Here is a 14,950-nt window from a genome sequence, read left to right as displayed (position 1 = left end):
AAGCGATTTTCTTGATTAAAGAACACTTCGTTTGATACAATTTTTCTCATTCTTTATATTCACTTCCATAAAATATTGGAGCTTTTTACAGTTAGATTGAAATGACTAGTTTATCTTGACAGCATGGAAATTCTGAACTCCTTTCCCTTAAACGTAAAACAAAAAATATACAGAAAATTTAAAAATTAATATTTGTGTAAAAAATATTTTTTGCGTTATTTTTCTTTTCTCTTTTATTTTTCTTTATATTTTAATATGTAATTTTAATTATATTTTGTTCTTAAACTTTATAAATTTCTGATTATAGGAAATATATTTTTATATTTCCAATGCTTATAATTACAATGTATTATGTTGTAATATATCGGAAATCTATAAACTTTAACTTATAAAAATTAATATTAAATTCCATTGTACATGTATTCCATTTATGAAACCGCATAAATAACTTATATTTATATTTTTTTATATATATAATTAAATAATATTAAATATTATTACTGTAATATACTAACAATAAAAATTTCCTAAAATTCACTAGATCCTTTGCAAAATTATTATATAGTAAAAAAAACAATTTAGTGATTTCCTAAAGTGATTTTTTCATCCTCTTTGAAGTTCATTTACAACTGTTAAACATGAATGATAAAAAGTCGACAAAACTCGTAAATCTCAGTTGAGTTATGAAACTACTGCGAACAAATCTAAAGCGTAGTGGTTAAATCCTATTGAGAGATATCTCTATTGATTTTTTACACGCTTGATTCATATATATATAAGCTATTTTATTGAAAAATAGATAATATAAATAATTGGAAGTAATTCTATGTGAAAAAATAAATCGAAAAGAAGGAATTAAAATTTTTGAAGCTAAATTTTCAATGAAATGAAATTGAAAAATTTATAATTAAATCACTATAGCTATTATTATGATGATTATTATTTCAAATTTAATTTTCTTGAAAAGAAGATCTCAAAAAATTTTACTCTTCGATTTTTTGCATGTAGCACAAATGTATAACAATAATTTTGTTTTTTTTTTTACTATTTATTTTAAAACTCTCTAAAACAAAAAATGTGAAATAACACGAAGAATACGCATTATAATTTCTCATATAATCTTCTTTCTCTGTACCATTTCATGAATTTATTTCAAATTCATAAATCAAACATAATTAGACGGGTTCATAAATTCCGAACACGTTTAGATTCAACTATATTTGCTTTGTTCGTTGCGCAAAGATCCTGTTAGAAGCTGTGCCCGGTGTTAAATTGTATGTTTTCTCGCTTCTCTTCTTGATGCTGCGAGTATTTTAATGAATAGAAAGTAGTGTTGGGATAACTAATAAACTAATAATTGCCACGATAAATGTTCAAACAGCTTTCGATAGAAAACCTGGAACAAAATGAAATATTTAAAAATTGCAAATAGAGAAAGATAAATAATTAAAAATAAAGAAAGATAAAGAATAAATAAAAAAAATATTTTTTTATTAAGTTACTATATTACATTATCTTTATCGCTTTAAAAAAATTAATTCAAATTTAATTTTAAAATTAATTAATAAAATTAAATTAAAATCCAATTTACAAGAAATCAACAATCTTTTAAAACAGTCAACTGATATAAAGAGTAATAATAATAGATCACGATTAAGAAGTTTACACACATATACAATGATTAAACAAATTATTATATTAGGAAATCGATGCAATTCTTCCGCAACTTTAGATACGATCGTGGTGAGAAACTATCATTACAACTAAGTGGTTTGCCGATCCCCAGAGGGTTGAGCGTGAAACCTGGAAACATGACACCTTTTCATACCCACGCGTTTGTAAAGCAACGCAGTAGCCAGGAGGGTAGAGGCTTCATCGTCATTAAAATTCCTAACGCACTTAGACCGAAGCAAAACCTCACTGTATTTCTCTCTATGTAAATTGTACAGATATAGATGAAACAAAACATAATTCTTATATTTTTATTATAAACTTCATTGTACCTGTTCTTATTTCAACAAAGTGACTGCTGAGTTTTAGAAATGGTTGGAAATTATTAATACAGAAATTTATAAATTTAAATTTGTTTGATTAAACTTGTCTTGCATCATTTTGAACAATTTTTTCTTTTACGCATTTAATTTAGATTTCGAGTCATTTATATAGAAACCTTTAATAATATAATTATAATTTTTTTTATATTTAATCCGAATTTTTCATATTTGTTGAATAAAATACAAATTGTCTCGTATGATGATATTACTTTGATTTATATCATTATTTTTTTCCAAAAAAATGTTTCAGATAGAAGTTGAATTGTTTCAATATATTTCTCAATTCTCTAGAATTAAATAAAATATCAAAAAATGATTAATTCTTGGCAATATAGCAAGAATAAAGATAAGTATAAAAAAAAGGTAAGTATAAAACAAATAAGAAAATTAAATTCTATGCCATATCTTGTAGGATTATATACAAAATCAAAAATATAAATAAAACTTTTTGCCTTGGAATTCTTGAAAAAATTTCGTGTACCACCTCCTATTGATTTATATTCTTCTAATAAAAAATTATAAAATTTGATAAAAATTTTTGTTATCAAAAATTTGATATCAAGAGAATATACAAGCTGACAAATTTTTGCTGAAATTTCGATTTTATATTAGGAAAATATAATTGAACAAGAAGTAGCATATAAAATTTTTCAAAAATTTCTAAATCTAAAAATTTTATCGAAATTTTAAATTTATAATGGGAGAATATAATTCGACAAGAAATGGCGCCAAATTTTTATGGTATTTTTAAAAATAAAAATTTTTATGAAATTCTATATTTTTATTAATTTTATATAAATACTTACTATTTGCAGCTGCCATTTTTTATTTTAAATCTTTTTTTTCAATAATTTTTTTAATTTTAAGAATTTCTTTTATCTTATATACTTATCTTTTCTAATAAAATCTTCTATCTTTAAAGAAATAGTTTTTCAACAAATTTATATCGTTTTATACATTCGTTGTTGGCCATTCTAATCTGTTTATGAAAATAATTGATAATACATAGTTATATATTGATGTATACGCTATCACAGATAAATAGACAGAATTCATGGCATAGTATCAAAATTTTGTTCGAATAATTCGAAAACTAACCGATTGATAATAGTGTATAAATTACTAAAAATAATATCTTTAACAACATGTATATTTCAAATTCAATAAAAGAAAAGCTAATCAGTTGATTAAAAATTGTTAGAAAACATTGTTTTATATTTTCGATAACTATACCACGTTAATTTTATCTTTGTTACTGTGATATTGTTATTGAAATTAATGTGTAAAATTATTACTATTTTTCATACTTATTAATTTCTTCTGATGACTTTTATTCAGTTATTTTTACAATTTTGCAATATTTAGCCGCTTTATTTTCCGTTTGTTAACAGAATTAAATTGAATTAAATTACAATGAAGAAGATATTCTTTCACTAAATTACAAATTGAGTGAAAGCGGAACTTGGGCAGAAATTACATTAACCGGAAAGATTTATTGCAATTTTCTGTAATAAGTAATGTATATATATTTCTGTAATAAATAATATATATATATATAAATACATTTAAAAAGAAAGAAAGGAATAAATGGAAATGAAAGAAAACTAACCTAAAATTGTTAAATTTTTATAAGTCAATCTCGATCATCGAAATTTTCAAAAATTTTCTATTATTATTCGAACACTTTCTTGTTTATTAATTAAAATAACGAAAGTTTTGCTACATTCTACTAATATTTTATCCAAACAAAACGCTATCTTTTGCTTATTTTAAACTACGCTTATTTACAATGTAAATCATTTGTTTGTACAATGCAAATAGCTATATAAATTGATGGATTATAAGATAGCAATTGATTACTCTTATCGTTTTGTTATATATCATGATCTTTTCAATAATTTTTATGAATTATAATAAGATCGAAGATACGATTACCGTCAAACTAATTTATGTTCATCGAAGACACGTTTAAGTCACTGCAACGCCCACGTTATATCCTTATTTTCCACGGTGCCAAGTTAGTTATCGATTTTGCATATTCAAGTGTATATTAAGTTATTTCGCCTCACATATGACAAACAATATCATCGTTCCATTCTTTATTAATTATTTCTATGTAGAGTTATGTATTTTCTATTTCATAATATACTTAATAATAATTAAATAACAAATAATTATATATATATATAAGAATAACAAATCTGAATAAAGTTAAAAATAAATTAAAAAAATAAAAATAAATTTTAAAATTGTATTCGATAAATTATTTCTAAATAATTTATCTTTTTATAATAGATAAAAAAAGTGACGAAATTAGAAAAATTAAAAGTAAGATTAAAAAATGTTTAAATAATTGAAATTCAATGCAAATCGAATAATTTAACGACTAACTCTATGTTTTTATCTATTGTCTTCTTATATTTATCTTACAATTTTAGGTTATATTTACGTTTAATTTTTATTTATTCCTTAAAGAGTTAATATTAAATAATTAAATATATTATTAAGCATTATAGTATATATCATTACCTGGTGTTAAATAATTGGATATTTTTCGAATATACTTCATTGTTATTCTCAATTTAAATTTTATTAAAATCTTATAGAAATATCTCATAAAACACAAAATAAAATCCTTTGTAATTAAGAAATTCACTTTTTTCACAACATATTATATCATAATAAAGAATTTTTGTCACAATTTTTTGAATCTTTGTTCCACATTACATTAGCTGTCATAATTAACTTAATTAAGAAGAAACAGCAGCATGTATTTTGGCGAACATATTTTCATGGTGTTTCAAAACATCCTAACCTCTACCAGAACGATAGCTTTGCCGGATTATCCTTGAAACGTGGAACAATGAGATAAAATTAAATGAGAAAGAAAAGATAAAAAGGGGAAGAAAAAATAACATAGCAACATCCATCGGATCCTTTGTTTCCAAGAATGACCATTGCCGAGTTATGGAGAACTATTGCGTGCGTGGGTGACGCGTGTCTGACGTCAATTTATCGTCGCCGCGATGATAACGATTATTTTGTCAGACTGCAAATAATAGTCATACCTGTTATCGTCTTATCGAATTTTATTGGAGGCCAATGTCGGAATTACAAGACAGTAAAATGAAAAATTTTCAATTCTATAATATTGATAAATAAATACAAATGTTTCATCCGATTTTTTATCCCAAAAATTTTTCCCTCAACTTTTTTCATATTTACCGCCATCGCCATATTAGTTATCCTTTTCACGATTTATACGAAGAAGAAAGAGAAATTTCTCAACTGAAAATTTTTCACTATAAAGATGAATGTTCACTGTTTAGTGAAAATATTTTATTTCACTGCAAAAAAACATCTTCTTGTTTATTTAAATTTAAATATATACATATTTAAATAAATATAAAGATATTGAAATATGTTAGAAAATAGAAGTAAAAAATAGAACTTTTAATAACAAACTTTTTTCAATAAAATGAAACTATTTGATTTTATCTATTTCTTAATATAGTATGCTCGAAAATATATAATTTTAGAAATATAGAATAGAAAGTACTATATACAAAAGTATTAAATTATTATAAAAAAAATACTAGATTAGATATAAAAAAAATACTAGATATTAACATACTAAAATAAAAAATTTAAAACTAAAAATATTAAATAAAAAATATTCCAAAAATCTAATTGATGATTTTTATAATCTTTTTTTTCAACAAGATAACAAAAAGTAACTAACATCTAACTTTGAATAAAAAAGTTACTAAATCGAGTAGTAAAATCTTATTGATATCAATGATCTATCGAATCTTTCACTTTTTTCGTCTTTTTGGATTTTTATATTATTTGTGGTATTTAAAACGTGATTCAATTTTCACTTATTATATAACATTTCCTACATCATTGATATAATCGATAATCGAGATTTACACATTGTATGATATTTACCGTTTAATGAATCTAATTGGATTTTAAAAGAAAGTTTCAGAAAGTTTTTAAAATATGAAAATATAAGGAAATGAAATGCTTGTGACTTTTAACTACCTTATTGAAGTAGATGGAGTGAAAATAATTTTGTGAATTATAATTTAGCTTTGGAAAGTGCTTAAAAGTTTATCAAATCCTTTGATAAATCTCTGAAATGTTAGAGAAATAGATATTAAAAAAATAAATGTAAATATTTATATAAATTATGATTCAAAAACTGATAACTTACTTGTCACAAGAAAATTTGGAATATAATTAATTATTAGTTTTCTTATTGATCATATCTTTCAAAGTTATATTTATTAACGTACATAAATTATTTATTTAAAATACAATATACTCTTAATTATTACTTTTATTCACATAAAATACTAATTTTTGAAAAAGATTTTACTTCTCAATATACTACTTATTATAAATATCTAAAAAATCTAATATCATAAAAATACAAAATTTTCTTAAAAAATAAATGAACAATTATAAAGAAAATAATTTATAAAATAAATAAATAATTATATATGTAAAATTCCCATTATTTCATTAAAATATAATATATCTATTAAATTTAAATTTTAAAAAATAGATAAAATAGGAAAATAAATTAAAACTGAAAAGATAAATGCATTCGCATAAAATGTATTTCTATATTTACAAACATAATCATGCAATGTAAAAGGAATGGTCGAGAGAGGAAAGATGATAGTTACAGATAAAATGATAGAAATATCGCAATCTAGACATAACTGTGTCTAGTTAAAATAATTTCATGTTATATTCCCTGAACGACTTTGTCGTGTTTCCTGACTTCCTGCTTCTTCCTTTTCATCCAGCTCGTAATTTTTCCTTTCTATATAATAATCCCGCGGCATCTTGCTCCCTGACTTTTTTTCACCCCTTGATGTTCGCCTACGCGATTTTTTTTCAATATCAACTTTACATTCTTGAACTTGGTTCAAGACGACATTCTTGAAGATAAAAAGTCTCGCGAAACACTTAGTGTCGTTCCTTGACTATCACATCTTCTAATCCCTGAAGCTGGAAATAAATTTCGATACATTAAATTTATCAAAAAATTATCATTTAAAGAAAAGAAAGTTTAAAAAAAAATTGTACACTGAATTAAATTAATATTATCTAATATCATTTATGTCCTCATTCGAATTTATGTGGCTCCTACTAAGTTTTCAGAGGTTTGAGGTTAGTTTCCTATTTATTTTGAATTTTGATTCTTTCAATACTAACTTTTTTCTTACATTCTTCAATTCAGTTCAAGGTGATATTTTTCGGTCGAAGATAGTTCCATGAGAAATTCACTGTTGTTCTGGCATATCGCCACTTTGCTTATATGTGAATGGGAGACTATTATATGTTTCACTTTTGGAATTGGAAATAAATCTGCTATATTAAATTTAATGTTAAAAATTAAAAAAAATTTTAAAGTAAAATTATAAAAATTATAATTTATAATAATAACTTTTTATTATTTTCGTAAGTAAAAAAAATTTTTCAATATATTACAGTTGCATCAAAATCAATTGATTATTCAAGACCATTTAAACAGTATCTTTTGGAACATTGTTATGTATACTTTTCAAATAATTTCGCTTACATTGAAGATAGAATATAGACATGTAACAAAAGTTGAACTGACTTATATAAAAAACAGATGTTTTAATAATTAATAGGACAAACAGAAATAATCAAACAGGTACTTATTAGAATTGATTAAATCATTTGGAAAGGTCTTTATTCTTTTATCAATAAATCACTATATGCCTTCCTGAAATCTTAAATAAACTTACAATTCAAAAAGTGACTTTATGAAAGAAAAAAAAATATTCATTTTTAGTTGTGACTGATAAAATGATCAATAAAATTACGATTAATGAAAAATAATACTATATATAATAATAATGCTTAATTTTTCTTTATCCTACATATTATATAGAATATTATCAAAGAGATTAAATAGTGAGAAAGAATTGTAATATACAAAAGAAAAAAAAAGAATGAATCGAAATTGAAAAATATATAAAAATATAAAAATTATTTCTATGCTAAATGTTATCCAATATCCATTTAAGAATCCTTCATTCGAACAATTATTCACGAAATATTCTTTCTTTCAGTGATAATTTTTCAGATTTCAAATAACTTCTAGAAAGCATCTTTTTCCAAAGAGCATAGAATAAATGCTCGCTACAAAGAGCAGCCGACAGACGTTTTTACATTTGCTAATTAAAAATTCGCTGCACGCGTTCGAGAAAAATAAAAAAATAGAACCCGGAAATAGCGATAGAGGTCGTTGCGGAGTTAACGCACGCGATCGTTATGAACACGGTGTAATCAATGTATGGATAAGGAATAATGTTGCTGGTGATATAATTTATAACTGAAAAAATTGTTGATAATGCAATTAATAAATTAAAATTAATAATTTTATCATGAATATTTTTTACACATTTTCTTTTTCATTGTTTCTATATTATATTTTTTTTTTTATGTTTTTATTTTTATTATCCTGAATTCTAATTTTCACTTTACAATTTTATTCTTTTTATTCTTCTCATCGTTAATTATTTCGCGTTCATTTTATTCACATCATTTTATTTATAAATTGATTTTATTTATATAATATTGTACACGATGTTAAAAAAAAAATTATTTCTCTCTCGCATTCAGTATTACGAATATCACATTTTTCGTTGATACGCAATGACGTATTAAAATAGAAATCTGTAGACCACGATACGCATGCGAATTTAATCTGCAAATGCGGAAGCACAGCGTTGATTGTAAAAGTTTCGCAGTGGTTACAGAAACATGGAATCGAAAGAATGAAACGAACCCGCTTTTACGATTTATATTTAATTTTTCAATAATTGAAAGAAAACGTGAAAATCGAAACTTTTATAAATCACATTTCCCACAATTTTCACTTTTTGCAATTTTTTTTGATGTGTAGTGTATTTTTTTTTTCGTGTTATTTTATTTCCAATTAAATTATGAAAAGTTAGAAATGTGTGCAATTAAAACAACAATATATTTCGAGATATTGTAAAATATACGTATTAAATTATTTTTTGTCGAAGACAATACCAGTCTGCAACACAAGAGGCTTCAATAGTATGAACAAAATTTTCCAACAACACTTGTCCATGACGTTCAACTGATCTGTAATTTAATCTAATCATAAAAGAAACTGTCAAGACAATTGATAACACACATCGAACTATCAAAGGCTATTTAGCAAAAAGTTATAAATGTCGTGCAATTTTTCTATGCTTAATCTAAAATTAAAATATTGCATCGTATAAACGAGCTCTGTATCGTGTACGTATTCATAATCGAGGAAAGCGAAAAGGTGAAGGAATAACACGAGTGCAATAATTTTATTATGAAAAAAATCTTTGAAAAAATTAAGTCGTTTGTTTAAATTAATTTAAAAAGAAATTATTAAATTTAGCTTTTCTTTTGCACTATATATATATTATTTTTGTAAAAAAAATTTTTTTTTTTATTGTGAAAAGATTTCCTCGATATTTTCTTTTTTTTGTCCTATATGAAATATTTAATATTTATAACGTTTGTATAATTTTTGCCAAATCACCGTACACGGTATTTTGAATAACCATGGTACAAGAAGTTTAGTAAAAAAATTTCAAAAGAGGATAGAATTCAAATCGTTGTTTTCACAGCGAGCTTTTGTTTCAATGGTAAAAAAAATTTTACTGCTTCCGGGAAAAAAGTAATTTTTTTTTTGATCATAGTCCATGACACACTTTTTAAAAAAAAATGCATTAAACGTGATATCGCTGGAGCTCATGCGAATTCTTGTATCGATATTGACCATAAATGGTAATAAAAGCACCGACTATACTGCATTGAAAATATTAAAAATGGAGATAGACATGTTGGAGAACATAATTAAGTATATTCGAGAAGCATTTTTTTTTATTCGTACAATGTAATTTTTATAATTATAACTTTTCCACTAGTTTATTCAAAATTACGATTTTTACAAAAAATTGCAAAAAAATATATATTCTGAATTGAGAATTATTAATTTTGATAAAATTTTTACACGTTACAAAAATTGACTTGAAAAAAAATAGCTTGAAAACAATTTTCAAAATTAAGAATAACACATAAACATAAACATTTTTAGAAATATATTAGAATTTTATCTTCATGAATAAATTTTTAAAAAGAAACTTTTAATAAATTGTATTATCAATTAATATTAACAGTAGCATAAATATTAAAATATTTGTTTTAATATTACAGAAAATGCCTGCCATTAACAAGAGAGAAGCTGAGAAGGTGCCGGAAGAGCCACAACCGGAGGAGGTCGTTGAATCGACGTTAAAAACATTTTTGAGCACCGAGATGGAAATAAAAGAAGGTAAATTCAAGAATTCTTGAAAATTGTCTTTTGTTCTCTCTTTAAGCGAAAGATTTTCATTTCATTTCAAGGATTATTATATATTGTTGTGTTATTATTTGTTTTGCAGCCACAGAGGCAGAGGTAGTGACCGAAAATGCTGGGAAAAATTTTGAAACTCAAATGGAAAATCTCGGCAAAGAAATCGCGGAGGAAATGGGAATACCAACATGGGGACTTGTTGCGATTTTAATAGGTAAAAAAAAAATGGTTGAGATTTTTGCTATTTTTTGTTTTTATGTATCTTATTGATAGGATGAATGATATAAAAAAAAAAGAAGAAATTCTTTGTTTTTAAAATAAGATAAGTATATCTTTAAGAACATAGATATCACAATTTATACAATTTATCATATTTTTTTGAAGTATCTTTAATTTTTTGATATTGCAAAAATTATTAAAAATCTTTTTCTTTAGATACATATATACTGTACATATATACTTAGAGAAACTATGAAGCACATGAAATTACTTGAACTTTAGGAATCGAATAATTTAAACATTATAAAAAATTTACTTAGTATAAAAATAATTTTTAAAAAATCTTACAATTGATTTTAAATTTAATATATAATATTGAATATGTAATTTATATAATATTTTATGCAAAAAACTTTGAGAGGAAGCTAGAGAGGAAAAGAACTTTCAAAGAGATTTATTGATAATAAAATACTGTATCAATAATGTACATATAAAAGTTTTCAGATAACACTTTCACATAAAGTCAAAAATAATGAATTTTTATGTAGAAATATTTCAAAGTAATAATGATATCTACACAAGAAGACACAAAAGAATCTGAAAACTTTTTCTTTACTTAAAAAACAGTTGATCCTAAAACATTTTACTCTTTCAGATAACTCAAACATTACTGAACATGCTCCAAATGAACGACATTAATTACAAATATTTCCTTTGTTTCAGTTGCGTTGTAAATAAGAATATTTTTATTATTATAACATAGCATTTTTAAAAAAAATTACACTCATTATACAGCAAAAGCATTAATGGGAAAAATATAAAATACAAAATAAATAGAAAAATAAAAATTGCTTTCGTGCTTGCGAATTTTGCTTGAATAGACGCACTATGCGCATGATGTCATCAGAAATAAGGTGGAACGAAACCTAAAAGATCGAAATTCTTTACATACTTTTTAATACTGAAAAAAAATGGCGTCAAATTTTATCATAAAACTGTTCATTTATATTCCAGAATTTTGATATAATAAATAACACGATAAAAATAGGAATGAATAAAATTAAAAAATAGATTCAAAAATGAAATATACACAATTTTTGCACCTCATTTAACAGAAATCAATTCCATTCTTAATTAGTTACCTAATTATTAATAATTTCTTCGTTCCACCAAACATCCATTGAATCATTTTTTAATTCTTTCAAATTTCTCCCTTCTTATGCTTGAGTAGCTGTAAGCGTAGTAGTTCTCGGAATCTGCTTCTGCTGCATCAGAAGATGTTGTCGCAAAAGACGATCCAAAGATGGAAAGAAAGGATTGAAGGGGGCGGTGGACTTAAAATCCGTTCAACTATTGGGCAGCACGTACAAAGACAAGGTACGTAATCGTGTTCCATGACTTCATGTAGATATTAGACGCACATTCTACACTCGTGGAATCCACTTCGATTTGTTAAGGTCCAGCCGGATATGGAAGAACTTACCGACAATGCCGAGGAACCGGATGAAGCTGAGAGTAAGCAGAGCGAGGTGAAACTTGGGAAGCTTCAATATAAGGTAATTTCAATCTCATCATCAATCCTGGCAATCTTTATCATCGATCGTGATCTGGAAAAATTTATCAATTAACAATAAATTTTTTTCAATCTTATTTCTTATCAATAATGAAAAGGAGAAATAGTTTCAAAAGATTTCAATTGTCACGTTTAATTATATTTATTAATACGTCTACTTACCTCAATTAAATAAATTATTATATCATTGAACGTTTCCAGCTCGAATACGATTTCAACACAAACAGTTTGGCAGTAACGGTTATACAAGCCGAGGAATTGCCAGCTTTAGACATGGGTGGCACTTCAGATCCGTACGTGAAGGTTTATCTATTACCTGACAAGAAGAAAAAATTCGAAACAAAAGTGCACAGGAAAACGCTTAGCCCAGTCTTCAATGAAACTTTCACATTCAAGGTTAGTTCTTTTTTAGACGATCAATTCAAGGAATCCACTTATATTTTTTCAAAGAATGATCGAGGGACTTGATTTGCAGAGCGTACCTTATGCGGATGCGATGAACAAAACTCTCGTTTTCGCGATCTTCGACTTCGATAGGTTCTCCAAACACGATCAGATCGGTGAGGTTAAGGTTCCGCTATGCCAAGTCGATCTGGCTCAGACGATCGAAGAATGGAGAGAACTGCAAAGTGTCGAGGGTGAAGGTGGTCAGGTAAATTTGGGTGATGGTGTATAAATTTGAATGATTAACTTTGTTTTTCTGAAATCACGTATTTTCTTTATGTATTGATTAATGCAATCCATAAAAAAAATTACTAAGATACTTTTAAAATTATTATTTTAAAACATGAGTCTCGTGGGAATTAATGTTCATGCAAATTAATTACAGGATAACAAATTAGGTGATATTTGCTTCTCACTTCGATACGTGCCCACTGCTGGTAAATTAACTGTGGTCATCTTGGAAGCGAAAAATCTGAAAAAAATGGACGTCGGTGGTTTATCAGATCCTTATGTAAAAATTGCTCTGATGCAAAATGGCAAAAGGTTGAAGAAGAAGAAAACGTCTATCAAAAAATGCACTCTTAATCCGTATTACAACGAATCATTCACGTTTGAGGTACCCTTCGAACAGATACAGGTACGAATCTTTAAAATTTATTTATGATCCTCCATCTATTAAATTGGTGTATACGAAATTGGTAGAATTGTAGAATTAAAAAAAAATTAATTTACAATCTTGTTAAAGAGATATATTAATTAAAAAATTAGTAGAAGAATGATTCTTTATAATGTAATTCTTTATAAAAACTATGAGTATAATAATTACAATATTTTTCAAATTTAAATATATTCCTTAAATTTGATTAGTAAAAATTTGCATTAGAATTAAATTTCATATACATCAATTTACATATTTGGTACTCCTCGTTTGACACAGTTCACAAACACAGGTAACAGTACACTTCAACATTTTTCTATTATTCTTATTATTCTTATTAAATATTAATTAGTCATGTTTTCTTTTAAATTAATTTTTAGACAAAATTCACGACAATAATTTTTTTTCTTTACTTCTTTTTGTACTTCTAGTATAAGATACTTGGTAAATATTTAATATTCATTGCAAACGGATGATTTAAACGTAAACTGAAAACACGAATAAATGATCCGTATGTAATGTGATAATAAAAAAACTCTTCATAAGGTATCGACAATATAATGCGCACTATTTTTATTCCAGAAAGCAATTTTACTATAAATAGATAAAAAAAGTTCTTTACTTCCATTTCTGAATAAAAAGAAAGGCTAAAAAAATCTTGTGTTTATTTAAAAAGGAATTAAAACAGCTTTATGAAGGGATCAATATTTCTATGAATTTTTTTTAAATGTCATACTTTCGGATTGTAAAACGTGTGCTAAAATATTATATTATTCGCTACGTAATATCGTGTAAAATGCTGTCATTTTATTCACATATGAGCTTCAGAATTACGCTTAAACGCTTTGCATGCTCTTTGAATCGAAGGTCAGACGTGTCTAAAGAAGGAACATCCTTTTTAAACTAAACAATGTAAGTTTATTAAACAAGCTTTGCTTATTACTTGCATATATTACCGCTTAAAAGTTTAGGCTCACTTTTAATATTTATTTATAAAAGAAAATAAAATGTAAAAATGAAAAATAATTTAGTTTTCTTCTTCTTTGTTTTTTCTTAATGTATTATCATTAACTTTTCATAATATTCACAATTTTTTACAATTTTATATAAAATTAAATATAAATAAAAAGAGAATTAACAATAAATAATTTTAAAATATATATAATAATTGTAAAAGTCAAGTTAATGAATTCTAAGAGTTTGTATATGATGATCTCTATTACATATATTTTATATATGTAATTCAAAATATAATGAAATTTATATATTCTTTATTTAAGAAAGAGATGCAAATATTTTTCATATCAAATAATAGTAGTAAGTAATTTCAAATTTTTAAACGGTAGTAAAATTTTCTTCTTATTATTAAAAATCATTAAAAATTCTACGTTGTAAATATCATATCATAATATCAGCTATCTTTTTTACTACATATTTAATCTTTTGTAGACTAGTTTTCTAAAGTACTAGTTTCCTAATAAATACTAGTTTCCTAAATCATAAATTCCCTATAAATTCCCTATACATTTACATTTATATACTCATATTTTTCAATATTCTATTTTTAATAAACTTTTTTATAAACA

General features: G+C 24.7%; 1 protein-coding gene and 2 long non-coding RNA genes across 10 annotated transcripts in view; 1 reads left to right on the top strand and 2 right to left on the bottom strand.

Annotated features, from left to right (window-relative positions):
* LOC107994944 (synaptotagmin 1) overlaps positions 1-14,950 on the top strand; it is a 28,314-nt gene that overhangs the window by 8,315 nt on the left and 5,049 nt on the right. For 2 of the 8 annotated variants that reach the window (XM_062078712.1, XM_017052128.3), the window contains exons 2-8: positions 10,332-10,449; positions 10,559-10,684; positions 11,921-12,066; positions 12,153-12,245; positions 12,464-12,658; positions 12,738-12,914; positions 13,092-13,343. In XM_062078712.1, the coding sequence (XP_061934696.1) occupies positions 10,335-10,449; positions 10,559-10,684; positions 11,921-12,066; positions 12,153-12,245; positions 12,464-12,658; positions 12,738-12,914; positions 13,092-13,343 (1,104 nt within the window). In that variant the 5' untranslated portion in view covers positions 10,332-10,334. Of the gene's footprint in view, positions 1-8,847; positions 9,409-10,331; positions 10,450-10,558; positions 10,685-11,920; positions 12,067-12,146; positions 12,246-12,463; positions 12,659-12,737; positions 12,915-13,091; positions 13,344-14,950 lie in introns of those variants that run through there. The other 6 variants (XM_028665196.2, XM_017052126.3, XM_017052127.3 and 3 more) reach the window with 5 other exon arrangements.
* LOC107994945 (uncharacterized) lies at positions 1,095-5,330 on the bottom strand. Its single transcript, XR_001765433.3, has 5 exons — positions 4,584-5,330; positions 3,362-3,559; positions 2,861-3,033; positions 2,004-2,341; positions 1,095-1,396 (listed from the first exon to the last, which is right to left on the bottom strand). It is a non-coding gene; the product is annotated as an uncharacterized LOC107994945 (long non-coding RNA).
* Positions 10,985-12,565, bottom strand: LOC114577088 (uncharacterized). The gene is made up of 2 exons (XR_009830981.1): positions 12,425-12,565; positions 10,985-12,296 (listed from the first exon to the last, which is right to left on the bottom strand). It is a non-coding gene; the product is annotated as an uncharacterized LOC114577088 (long non-coding RNA).

The sequence above is a fragment of the Apis cerana genome, linkage group LG1 (genome assembly GCF_029169275.1).
Source record: "Apis cerana isolate GH-2021 linkage group LG1, AcerK_1.0, whole genome shotgun sequence".
NCBI lineage: Eukaryota > Metazoa > Arthropoda > Insecta > Hymenoptera > Apidae > Apis > Apis cerana.
The sequence above is the reverse complement of the archived record's forward strand: the minus strand, read 5'-3'. Positions and strand labels throughout refer to the sequence as shown.